Source organism: Mustelus asterias, chromosome 8 (genome assembly GCF_964213995.1).
Source record: "Mustelus asterias chromosome 8, sMusAst1.hap1.1, whole genome shotgun sequence".
Classification (NCBI taxonomy): Eukaryota; Metazoa; Chordata; class Chondrichthyes; order Carcharhiniformes; family Triakidae; genus Mustelus; species Mustelus asterias.
This window is the reverse complement of record NC_135808.1, coordinates 99,963,458-99,977,121: the sequence shown is the minus strand read 5'-3', so window position 1 is coordinate 99,977,121 and position 13,664 is coordinate 99,963,458. Positions and strand designations below refer to the sequence as shown.

Here is a 13,664-nt window from a genome sequence, read left to right as displayed (position 1 = left end):
CTGTGAATTTAGTCAAACTAACAAGCCATTTGTGATCCCTATTTTCACATAACATAACAAGGGTATATTTTCTACACAAAAAAACAAACATAAATCATATCTACACAGTAAAAACTTGGGATTAGTATGCATTCAATCATTATTGACAAGAGTTTTTAAATAGAGACTACCAAATGTTTGTATATTGTGAAACAGTTTTACGCATTAAATTTTTGAGTGCATCCCCATAACCCTAACATTAGTGGCTGATAGTGGAACTGCAGCTTTGGTCTCTTATCCATCTACGAGGCCTCTAACTCCCGGGAAGTGTGCTAGAGATCGAAGGTCTTTAGAAGTCATTCTACCTAATTTGCTGATAATGTGAGATGGAAAAGATGACTGGCTGGACAAAAAAAAAATCTATATACATTGAAGCGGAGGACGATACTGAAAAAACACACAATACACTATATCGCTAAACTATTAATCCAGAAACTCAGCTAATGTTCTGGGGACCCGGGTTCGAAACTCGCCACGGCAGTTAGTGAAATGTGAATTCAATAAAAATATCTGAAATTAAGAATCTATTGATGACCATGGAACCATTGTCGATTGTTGTGACAACCCATGTGGTTCACTAATGTCCTTTAGGGAAGGAAATCTGCCATCCTTACTTGGTCTGGCTTATATGTGACTCTAGAGCCACAGCAATGTGGTTGACTCTCAACTGCCCTTGGACAACTAGGGATGGGCAATAAATGCTGGCCAGCCAGCGACACACATGACCCGCGAATGAATAAAAATTTTTTAAAAGACTGTGCTATTCACTGTGTTATGAAATCAAAAGATACTTTTTAATCCATATTTGTATGGGCAAACATTAGAAATAAGGTCTAGTTTTAAGTGAGTTTAGTTTAATGTTTCTACATGGAAAGAAAAAAACCTATAGATTCATGCTGGACAAAGGTGTTTATACGTGTGGCTGTTGGTGTTGGTTCTGGTTCAGTTTCAACTGTGATTCTCTTGTGCTTAAGAGGGCCACAGCATGAAGAATAAATAAACTAGCAGCAGTTGCTTAGCAACTGGGGGCCTTGTAAAGTAAAAAAAACTTATTATGTTTTAGCTGGATATATTGCAGTTGAAGAAAGACACCATGGAAGAAACGTTTCTCAACTGCAATGAGAAAGGCTGGACTGGACGGGAGCTGAAAAGAGGCAGGCTTCCTAAAGAACCAGTTACTGTCCAGATAACCAGGGAATTCGGACAGAAAGAATGTCTAAAGATGACTTAAATTAAGAGAAAAAAGACCAAGGTATTGTTCAGAAGGACTCAAGGAAAAGTAAACAAAAAGTGTTTGGAGTTAAAGACACAATTGCAGTAATCAGATTTAAAATGGGAAAGCAGACTTCATTCGGTTAATCAAAAGTTTGATGCTATTTTAATAGAGTCTGGGAATCAAGAGTTAAAGCAATCGTGAGCAGTTTGTACAGCAGTGAAGACGAAGAATTCTTAAATGTGAGCTGTAAAACTTGGATACTGGATTTACCGTTAAAAGTGGAGCAGAAGCTTTGTTTAAAAAAGGTCATTTGGAAAACCTGGATTTTGGAATGCAAACCACTATGGAAAGCATTATTGTGAAAGAAGATTTTAAAGCGTGTTTTGGGAGTGGAGTTTGAAATCTCTCATGTGACAATCATCTAGGGGAATTCTAAGGAGAAATCCAGACACTAATTTGGGTTCAGAGCGGAGTGTGTATTTGACCACAGCCAATCGGTGTACTTACAGGGACTTTGTGATACTGAGAGCACTGAAGCTTAATGAAACCAAGGGTGGAGTAAAGGAGTATTGTGTCATAATCCAATATTTCATGTTTAATAAATATTTTTTTCTTGTTTCTGAAACGAATTAGCGGTCCTGTGGCTTTGTTCCTCCGTGTTTTCTAAAACAAAAAATAAAAGTTATGGTCTTTTGAGCCAGGGTTTCATTCTGTTCATTGGTCATTGAAGGTAACATTGACTCAGTATTTAATCAGCTGGGGACATTAAAAGAGGTTTCATCATAATTTTAAATGGCAGGTTACCAAAAGAACAGATTTATATGGCCATCACTCCCATGTTAAAATCTATGATAAAACATTTGTTTTTAAATGACAAATCTGCTTTAATAATTTTTGAAAATCATTTCAGATTAGAAAACTGTTAGATTTCAATGAATGAATACTTTCACTTGAAGTTTCACAGCATTCTTGCTTTTTCTACCCTTAAATTTCCATAGCATTCTTTTTCATTTTTAAAGTTCATGAGAGTTATCTGATCCTTAAAATACAGCTGAAAAAGGTTCTGTTGCATGACTGATTTTGCTCATTGTTGTGCACTTTTTGGTGCATCACAGTGGTAACAAATTTATTCTTATCTGGAGTTAGCCTTTACACAGGACATTCCACAATTTCATCTTAGAAAATTATAGGTGAACTACTGACGACCTGGAAAGCAGAATTCTTTTGAGTGGACATCTGAATATTGTCCAAAACACATGCCAAGTAGCTAAATATTCTTGAACAGAAAGCTTCTTTGTACAGTTCGACAATGTTCAAACATTCCAAACCTGCCATCCTGTATTAATACAGTTAGCACTGGCCTTGCCAACATTGTAAATGCTGGTGAATGACTAAATTCAGCAACATTTTACCCAATTAAATTTTAAAACAACAATAAGGAGAATCTAAGAGCTATGATTTATAGCCAACTTCCTGTCCTGGCCACACCACAGTTTCAATGCCACTGCTCAAAGAAATTGCGTTAACCTGCTCACCAACTCAAAATCTTAATTCTCTTTAAAATGTTCTATTTTACCTCAGAAAGCTGTTATCAGACTGAAAATATCTTCCCCTAACCGTGCCACGTCGGGATGAACCGGTTGTAAACCACACCTCAGGCTCAACATACAGCAATGGGTTCTTTAATAATATGCTAATGTATGGAGAAGCATTTAAATCAAGTTCACACCCGTCGTGGACCTGAACCCGATTAAGTCGCCGGCAAGGTCCGATGAAAATCGAAGCTGCGATCTCACCAGTGATATTTGTGACTTCAACGTTTCACTGGATCTTGAGCTCTCGCTGCCACTTCTGCGGACAGCGAGCACGGGCTCAATATTGCCCCCACAGTCTTTACAAGCTACAAAAAGTAACCCATACACACCACACACACACTTCTTCCCAACCCACAATGTCATGTACTTTATGCAGATAGCCTGCATGATAAAATCTGCTACTACATTGGTGTAACTTAAACTGCTAATAGCTGTGTGGCAGATAACCAAACAGACGTCACCTGTCTGAGGGAGCCATGTGGTCATAATTGGTTTGCTATGTAAAATTTAATGCATGGGTTACCCCCAGGCTGCTACTATGACAAAACACAGATAATTTTGTTGACCTAATACATGCACTAAGTTTTAAATTCCAGCAGCTGTGCATCAAACAGGCAATTTAGCCTGGTAAACTTGTAAAATTTACAGCAAAAACACTTGAAATGTTGATCATTAGTCAAAAAGAAAGTTAGAAGGACTTAGTAGAATGAATAGTCAGCATCTGCAAAGAGGACAAGCTAACATATTAGGTGTGATTATTCCAATTTGTGATGTTACATCTGACATATTAACTTGTCTGTTCGCTTCACAGATACACACAAACCCACAATAAACATTAAAATGACATGAAGTTGTGACTCCCTTACCTTTGAGCATCAGGCTGGGAGATAGCATTGACAAGGGCTTCAACTGCTGTGTCAAAAAGCTCAGCATTCTGTAGAGATGTAAATGAGGCCTGCATCAAACACTCACAATCCAGCAGAGGAACATCCAGTTGTACCCAGCTCGAGAAGCACTTGAGAGCCTTCTGGCTGATGAACACGGGGGAATCTGTCTGTAGTAGCTGTTGTAGAAGTGGAAAGACGGCACCAGACTCTTGTGCTAGGGCATTTCGCACTTCACCTTTCCGATACTGAGGCAGACGACTTGTCTGAAACTCTTCAGGGAGGACAGTTAGTAGTTCCAGCAAAGCCATACATCTTGCTTTGCCATCCACATCTGAACTTTCAGTCTGGAACATCTTCACCATGTCACCTACTGCATTTGGCCATCTCTCAGGCATCATATTGAGAGCGAGTGATGCTAATGCTACACAAAGTCTGGTGAGAACTATCTTGGAGCCAGAGGCAAAACATGCTATTTGATTGAAAAGCTGTGATTTCAGAGTCTCATACTGATCTGAAGGGATATCATTCCAGTAGCGGGAGATCTTGATATGAAGGGCACTAGCTCCAAAATATTGGATCTCAGGCACTTTATTAGGACTGAGCAATGCCCAGCTAAATTGCCAAGCTTGAGGAGACACTTGTGCCTGCATCAGCCATTTCTGTGCCAGGTTCTTGTTGTCAATATTTGGGTCATAGTACAACTGATGTAATGCCTGCAAAAGATAGAAAAGACAGGAAAATATGAAAAATAGCATTTCATTCATAGGCAGTGCACAAAGAGAAATAAAGTAATGGAAATGAAAACACCCTATGCCTCCTGTACCTACAGTTCACCATTAGTAGAAAATAAATTTTCCAAGTGATATCAATTCAGGTTAGATATCATTGCAAATCAAGTAAAATTGTCAATTACTTATTTGAATTCCTTACCGAAGTACAAAATAATCCATTTATTTCATATTTTTAAAATCAGTAGTATTAAATTAATAGTGAAAAGGAATAGCACTCCAAGTTTCAAAAGAAAATATTTAGGAAATGTACGTAAAACTTTCAATTGAGATTTAAGATGCTTTTGTCACATTGAAAATGTACAATGAATATCAGTCATGTTCTGGTGAAGGTCTTTAGGTATCATCAGAATCAGGAGTTATACCAAAGTTCAGAGAGAAGGGAACTTAAACATCCATCTTAAAAAAACAACAAAAGGGGAGTCCTGGAAGTGACATACCAATAAGTGTACTTCAGAAAGAATAAAGCCGTACAGAATACCGTGAATCACCTAGAGAAATCTGAAGTTAATCGGTGCAAGTCAGCACAGTCTTGGAACTGAAAGTGGAAGGTGTAGTAGGGTCTGGTACATTCAGGGTCAATGTGGGACTGAGTTACAGTACTGTCCACACTGTGGTGTAAGAAAGCACATACACAGATATATGGTCAGCCTAAAGATGGACAGTGATATGTAACGGTCTAGGATAGAATCAGCTCCATACCTAAATCCTCTACTCTGCATATGTAAGCCCACTTCATGGTGTCCAAAGCAGGATCCGGATCAAAAAAAAACCCTTACGCTCATAAGAATGCAGAAAATCTAAGAGAAATGGCACCTTCAACTGAGTCTGAACTGGAAGAAGTTCCCAACTGAAGCCACTGATGTAGAGAAACTTTGCCAAGAAAAGTTCCAGACACAACAACCTGGAAGCTAAAAAGGCAGAAGTACATGGAAGTACAGTTTCAGCAAATAGAATTCATAGCCTGCAAGGGTGAGCTAAGTTTGTTTTAAAACTATCCAGGCTATTGTAAGTTCTGAGAAGCCCTTTTTACTAATTCAGTCAGAAACACCATTTGAACAAGATCCATTGCTAATTCCAATCCAGGCTCAAGGGTCTCAACACATGGCTCCCAAATTCAGCAAAGAAAAAACAAAATAGTTAATTTCATCTACTTTGGGTGCCTCGCAACCATCCGATTTTCTAAACAGCAAGCCTGTGGTTCTTTTCTACGCATCCCGGCTTGCAATACTATACTGGTTAAATGAAGTTGACAGTCAGCTGATCCCTGCAGCGGACTCTTCTTCAGCAGAAGTGCACCATTGCCAATTTGGAAAGCCCTCCAAAAACAAGTGCAGAAGATCCATTGTTTGGCAGTGAACGGCAATGCCATCATGGCAGCATGTAATCTCTTCAAGCTGTACCCACACTTAAAAACCTTCAAAATGAATCACAATTCCACACTTCTAGCTCCACTGGGATTCCCGCATGGCCCAGGCCAGTCACAGAATTGAAGTGCTAACGGTAAGTATTTGAAAGATACAGCAGGCAGTGACATAATGCAGAGACCCAGGAAAACTTTGTGGTCCCGGGTTCAAATCCTACCATGGCAGGTAGTAGAATTTGAATTCAATAAAAAAAGTTTGGAATTTAAAGTCTGATGACATTTATTGTCATAAAAAAATCCATCAGGTTCACTAATGCTATCCTTATCTGGTCTGCCTACATGTAACTCCAGACCCACTAAAATGGCCTAACAAGTCACTCATTGCACCAAACCACCAAAAAGACTCAAAAGAATGAAACTGGGTAGACTACCCGGCATTGGCCTAGGCACCAGTATCTCAGCCCTGTTGACCCTGCAAAGTCATTCTTACTAACAGCTGGAGGCTTGTGCCAAAATTGGGACAGCTATCTCACAGACCAGTCAAGCAACAGCCTGATATAGTCATACTCTCAGAATCATATCTAACAGATAATGTCCCAGACACTACCATCACCATCCCTGGGTCTGTCCTGCCAGTGGTGCAGAGGTGGCAGCACAGTGGTGTACAGTCAGCAGGGAGTTGCTCTTGGAGTCCTCAACATTGTCACCAGACCTCATGAAGTATCATGGGCAAGGAAACTTCCTACTGATGACCATGTAGTGCACCCCCTCACCTGACGCATCATGTTGAACACCAGTTGGGAGGAAGCAGCGAGGATGGCAAGGGCACAGAGTGTACTCTGGGCGAAGGATTTTAACGTCCATTACCAAGAGTAGTTCAGTAGCACATCTACTGACCTAGCTTATCTAGTCTTCTTTTTTTAATTTATTCTTTTATGGGATGTGGGCATCACTGGTAAGGCGAGCATTTATTGCTCATTCTTAATTGCCCTTGAATGGATTGGCCAATTTCAGAGGTCATTTATAGGAGTCAACCACATTGCTGTAGGTATGGACTTGCATGTGGGCCAAACTAAGTAAAGGACATCAGATTTCTTTCGCTAAAGGACCAGATGGGTTTTTACAACAAACAACAATGGTTTCATGGTCATCATCAGACTTCCAATTCTAGATTTTTATTTAATTCAAATGGTGGGATTTGAATCCGGTTCCACAGAGTATTACGATGGGTCTCTTCATTACTAGTGCAGCCACAATGCCACTACACCACCGCCTCAACCACTGCCACTGCCTCCTACAGCACTACACCACTGCCTTTTAAAAGACATAACTGTTAGACTGGGTCTGCGGCAGGTAGGTGAGTGAACCGACAAGAGGGAAAAACATTCTTGACCACATCCTCACCAACCTGCCTGTTGCAGATGCATCTGTCCATGACAGTATTGGTAGGAGTGACTAAATCACAGTCATTGTGGAGACAAAGCCCTGTCTTCACATTAAGGATATGCTCGTGTTGTGTGGCACTACCAGTGTGCTAAATGGGATAGATTTTAAACAGATCTAGCAGCTCAAAGCAGGGCATCTATGAGGCACTGGGCCATCAGCAGAACTGTACTCGACCACAATCTGTAACCTCATGGCCTGGCATATTTCCCATTTTACCATTACCACCAAGCCAAGAGATCAACCCTGGTTCAATGCAAAATGTAGGAGAGCATGTCAAGAACAGCGCCAGGCATACTGAAAAATGAGGCGTCAACCTGGTGAAGCTACAACGCAGGACTACTTGCGTGCCAAGCAGCAAGCTAAGCAATTCCACAACCAATTGATCAAATCAAAGCTCTGCAAAAGTGTCACATGCAGCCATAACTGGTGGCAGACAATTATATAATTCACTAGAGGAGGAGGATGCACAAATACCCTCAATGATGGGTGAGCACAGCAAATCAGTGCAAAAAAATAAGGCTCAAACGTTTGCTACAATTTTCACCCAGAAGTGCCAAGTGGATGATCCATTTCAACCTCCTCCAAAGGTTCCCAACATCACAGATGCCAGTCTTCAGCCAATTTGATTCACTCCACATAGACTGCAGCGGTTCAAAAAGGCAGCTCACCATCACCTTCTCAAAAGCAATTAGCAATGGACAATAAATGGCGGCTTTGCCAGCAAAGCCCACATTCCTCAAATTAAAAAGCTACAAAAGAAAAAAAAGTCAGAAGTAGAACAAATCAATACACTTCTTTACTCGATTGGGCCAATTACAGACGACATCACTGCATGACAAGCTATCAATGAGTCTTCTGCCAAATTCAATTGTATTTTCAAATCCTTCAACATTTATTTCAACCCAACATCCAATAAGATATTACAGAGCGTCAAATTTAATAGAAGGTGCATCTCCCCAGGGAACCTGTCGATTTCTTCATAAATGATCTCTACAATGAAGGAACAGCACTCCAAAAGTTTGTGATGCCAAATAAACCTGTTGGACTTTAACCTGGTGTTGTGAGACTTCTTACTGCAAAAACTGGCAGAGGTGCGGATATGATGATTTAAAGTCTGAGCTCACCACAGACAGAATCACGGTGTTGCAGATAATTCACTCTCTGACCTCCTACAAGCTAAAGATGATCCTACCCTGGAGAAGGCAATTCAGCGAGTTAGACTGTCTGAGCTATACGAACAACACAGGATTATCCTAAGAGGAAAGAACACTACTTAGGGCAGGAACCAACCCTTAGTCCACCATATTAGATCACAAAGAGACCATCCAAGTCAAGGAAAGCAATTCCTGAACTGCCCACCAGAGCAACCTTACCAATGCTGCGGTATGAAGTTAACTCGCAGGAAAGATCAGCATCCTGTGAGCACTGACAATGCTTCCACTGCAACCAACAGGGATACTTTGGTAAAACCTCAGCACCACAGACATCCTAAAAGTAATCTATGAAGTCGTGACTAAAAAGCCTGAAGACTTACAATCATTCTTGGGTGACATCAGGGAATGTAGTTCTTCATTTTGGAATGTTTGGTAAATGGTCATCTGACAAATTTAAATTAGATTCAGGAGCGAGCATGACAGTCCTGTCAGATGAGGAATCATGGTTCCAAGGCCTTTGGATTTGAATGATGGACACTCCAGGTTATGGAGCAGGAGTCGTCTAACTCCTGGTCATTGGCATGATCCTTGAACCACTGAGATATGGCAACACTGAGCTGATGTTATGTTGTTCTAAAAATTAGCCTCTCTCTCCTGTGCAGAGATGACTGAGTAGCCCTCTATATCCTCCAGGCGGCAGATGTCAAGACTACCACTGTCATTAGCCAACCAGTGTTAGACATTGCCGAGTTCTCATACACTGAATATTCAGACTCTGATTTTACCTGCGATCTTGTCTATCATCATCATCCCAGGTCCTGGAAAGTCCCCAATGTTCAGACTAACCTATCGCATACAAGATACCATAGCATCTCCTGTGGAAAAAGGTACCAGAGAAGGATCAATGGTCTGAGGAGCCTCTACCTCCAAATAGAATGATGATACACTTGGTAGATGCACCAACCACTGTACACACATGGCAACCTCCAGCCAGCGTGCCAGAACTACAAGGGAGGCTGGAGCCTCGTAGTATCAACAACAAAAAAAGAGAGGCAAAGATGCTATGTCAAACCATTACATCTGCCAAATGGCTCCTTCAAATGTTCCCAAGTTCACATTTAACACAAGATGTACAGAGAATTTCAATATGGTTAAATAACTACAAAAATTCTCCAAAAAAAAATACACATCCTCCTGGCACTTGCTAATTGAAAGGGTTAATAGTCTCACAAGTTTAAAAATCACGCAAGCTGCTATGAAAAACAAAGGTCTTCTTATAAAAGTCTTCACAGACTGGCACTAAGGTCATTAGTCTGGGCATAGCTCATTAAATCAGATATCTGTAACAAGGGAGAGAGGGAGTGATCCATGAGCTGGACAAGATGAAGGCAGGTAAAATCGCCAGCTCCAGTGCACCCCTCCCCAATGAGTTCAACGCATTCTATGCCCGTTTTGAGCAAGAGGTCAGCGAGAGCACGCCCTCCAACCCAGAAGCCTCAGATGAACCTGTATCCGAGGTCACCAGTGCCAACATCAGAACAGCCTTCTCAAAAGTCAACCCACTGAAAGCAACTAGCCCAGATGGACGAGCACCCAGGTCCTGCTCGGACCAGCTGGTGGGGGTATTCGTAGAATCTTCAACCTCTCTTTACACCAATCTAAGGTCTCTACCTGCTTCAAGACGACGCCATCATCCCGATACTAAAGAAAAGCCAGGCAGCATACCTTAGTGATTATTAATGATAATGGTCACCTCAGCACTTCACTGTACCGCAAGCCCACGAATAACCTCACAATGCTCCACTTCTCCAGCTTCCACCCTAAACACGTTAAAGAAGCCATCCTCTACGGACAAGCCCTCCGTATACACAGGATATGCTCAGATGAGGAGGATCACAACAGACACCTCCAGACGCTGAAAGATGCCCTCATAAGAACAAGATATGGCGCTTGACTCATCGATCGACAATTCTGACGTGCCACAGCGAAAAACCGCACCAACCTCCTCAGAAGACAAACACGGGACACGGCGGACAGAGTACCCTTCGTCGTCCAGTACTTCCCCGGAGCGGAGAAGCTACGACATCTTCTCCGGAGCCTTCAACATGTTATTGATGAAGACGAACATCTCGCCAAGGCCATCCCCACACCCCCACTTCTTGCCTTCAAACAACCGCACAATCTCAAACAGACCATTGTCCGCAGCAAACTACCCAGCCTTCAGGAGAACAGTGACCACGACACCACACAACCCTGCCACAGCAACCTCTGCAAGACGTGCCGGATCATCGACACAGATGCCATCATCTCACGTGAGAACACCATCCACCAGGTACACGGTACATACTCTTGCAACTCGGCCAATGTTGTCTACCTGATACGCTGCAGGAAAGGATGTCCCGAGGCATGTACATTGGGGAAACTATGGAGACGCTGCGACAACGGATGAATGAACACCGCTCGACAATCACCAGGCAAGACTGTTCTCTTCCTGTTGGGGAGCACTTCAGCGGTCACGGGCATTCGGCCTCTGATATTCGGGTAAGCGTTCTCCAAGGCAGCCTTCACGACACATGATGGCACAGAGTCGCTGAGCAGAAACGGATAGCCAAGTTCCGCACACACGAGGACGGCCTCAACCGGGATATTGGGTTCATGTCACACTATTTGTAACCCCCACAGCTTGCCTGGACCTGCAGAGTTTCACTGGCTGTCTTGTCTGGAGACAATACACATCTTTTTAGCCTGTCTTGATGCTCTCTCCACTCACGTTGTTTGTATCTTAAAGACTTGATTAGCTGTAAGTATTCGCATTCCAACCCTTATTCATGTAAATTGTCTTTATATGCCCTGTTTGTGAACAGAATTCCCACTCATCTGAAGAAGGGGCTTGGAGCTCCAAAAGCTTGTGTGGCTTTTGCTACCAAATAAACCTGTTGGACTTTAACCTGGTGTTGTTAAACCTCTTACTGTGTTTACCCCAGTCCAACGCCGGCATCTCCACATCATCACAGCAAACTACCCAGCCTTCAGGAGAACAGTGACCACGACACCACACAACCCTGCCACAGCAACCTCTGCAAGACGTGCCGGATCATCGACACCGATGCCATCATCTCACGTGAGAACACCATCCACCAAGTACATGGTACATACACTTGCAACTCAGCTAACGTTGTGTACCTGATACGCTGCAGGAAAGGATGTCCTGTGGCATGGTACATTAGGGAGACCATGTAGACGCTACGACAACGGATGAATGAACACCGCTCGACAATCACCAGGCAGGAGTGTTCTCTTCCTGTTGGGGAACACTTCAGCGGTCACGGGCATTCGACCTCTGATCTTCGGGTAAGCGTTCTCCAAGGCGGCCTTCACGACACACGACAGCGCAGTCACTGAGCAGAGACTGATAGCCAAGTTCCGCACACAAGGATGGCCTCAACCGGGATCTTGGGTTCATGTCACACTATCTGTAACCCCCACGACTTGCCTGGGCTTGCAAAATCTCACCAACTGTCCTGGCTGGAGACAATACACATCTCTTTAACCTGTGTTTAACGCTCTCTCCACTCACATTGTCTTTAAGACTTGATTACCTGTAAAGACTTGCGTTCCAACCATTATTTTGTAAATTGAGTTTGTGCCTTTATATGCCCTGTTTGTGAACTGAAATCCCACTCACCGATGGAGCAGCAGCGCTCCGAAAGCTAGTGGCTTTTGCAACCAAATAAACCTGTTAGACTTTAACCTGGTGTTGCGAGTCTATTTAACTGCAGCATCAGAACATAATTCTGTTGTCATTCAGCCAACTAGCTTCTAACACAGGTCCCTGAATAACTATCAAAAGTAGAAACGATACCTAATTTTATCTGTTCTCAAATCCAAAGATTTTTAAAAACTGAAATGCCCTACCTTTGACCTGACTGGCAGCAGAGTATTGGAATCATCACATTTGGAAGTAACAAAAGCAAGGATGAGGGTTGCATCTGGAGATGGAGTAAGGTAGGAGGGGATATTCATCACAAGAGGCTTAGAATATATAATCATGGAATCCCAACAGTGCAGGAGGCCGCCATTCAGCCCATCGTGTCTGCACCGACTCTCCGACAGAGTAGCCCATGCAGGCCCACCCCATTCTCTTAATCATGCATTTACCTGGCTAACCCCCCCTAACCTACACATCTTGGGACACTAAGCGGCAATTTAGCATGGCCAATCCACCTAATCTGCACATTTTTGGACTGTGGGAGGAAACCAGAGCACCCAGATGAAACCCACGAAGACACGGGGAGAACATGCAAACTCCATTCAAATAGTCACCCAAGGCTGGAATCAAACCCAGGTCTACTGTGAGGCAGCAATGCTAACCACTGTGCCACAGTACCACTCTAAGTATGGAAGAAATACAGCACTGAACAAACCTCATTTAGATTAGTGTTCAATTTTGGTACCCTTCCTTATTTGCCTTGGAGGAAGTTCCATGATGATTCACCCTTATGAAAAGTAAAATGAAGGGACCAAATTACAATGTGAGATTGGATGAATTTAAAATAAAGTGCCATAGAAATTAGGTGAAGTCATGGAGTCATAATAGTACAAAAGGAAATTATTTGGCCCATTGAGTCTGAAATGGCTCTCTGCGGAGCAATCCAGTCAATCCCATTCCCCACTCTATCCTATAACCATGCAAGTTTATGTCTTCCAAATGCTCATCCAATTTGCTTTCAAAGTCTCTGCTTCCACAACCCAGTTGTTACCATTCACTGTGTAAAGTCTTCTTTTCATCCCCTTTGTATCTCATACCCAAAGCCTTAAACCTGTGTCCCCTTGTCCTTGTAAAATCAGCTAATCAGAAGGGCTATATCTGTCTACTTTATCTAAACCTGTCATTATCTTGTACACCTCAAACAAATTTCTCCTCAATCTCCTTTGCTCGAAGGAGAAAAGCCCCAGCTTCTCCAAGCTGCCTTGTAGCTAAAATCCCTCATCCCAGAACCATTCTGGTAAATCTCTGCACCCTCTCAAAGAATAGTGACCAGAACTGGACACCACAGTTGTGGCCTAATCAGAGCTTAATAAAAGCTAAGTGTAACTTCCCTTAATATGTACTAACTACTTCCAATTTACCTCTGATCTGATTGCGGTGTTATAAATGAAGAAGGAAATTCCT

The 13,664-nt window shown here is 42.5% G+C and overlaps 1 protein-coding gene across 2 annotated transcripts in view; it reads right to left on the bottom strand.

Moving 5' to 3' along the window:
- ipo13b (importin 13b) overlaps positions 1-13,664 on the bottom strand; it is a 133,117-nt gene that overhangs the window by 106,842 nt on the left and 12,611 nt on the right. For both annotated transcript variants that reach the window (XM_078218587.1, XM_078218586.1), the window contains exon 2: positions 3,717-4,450. In XM_078218587.1, coding sequence (XP_078074713.1) covers positions 3,717-4,450 — 734 coding nt within the window. The remainder of the gene's footprint in view (positions 1-3,716; positions 4,451-13,664) is intronic.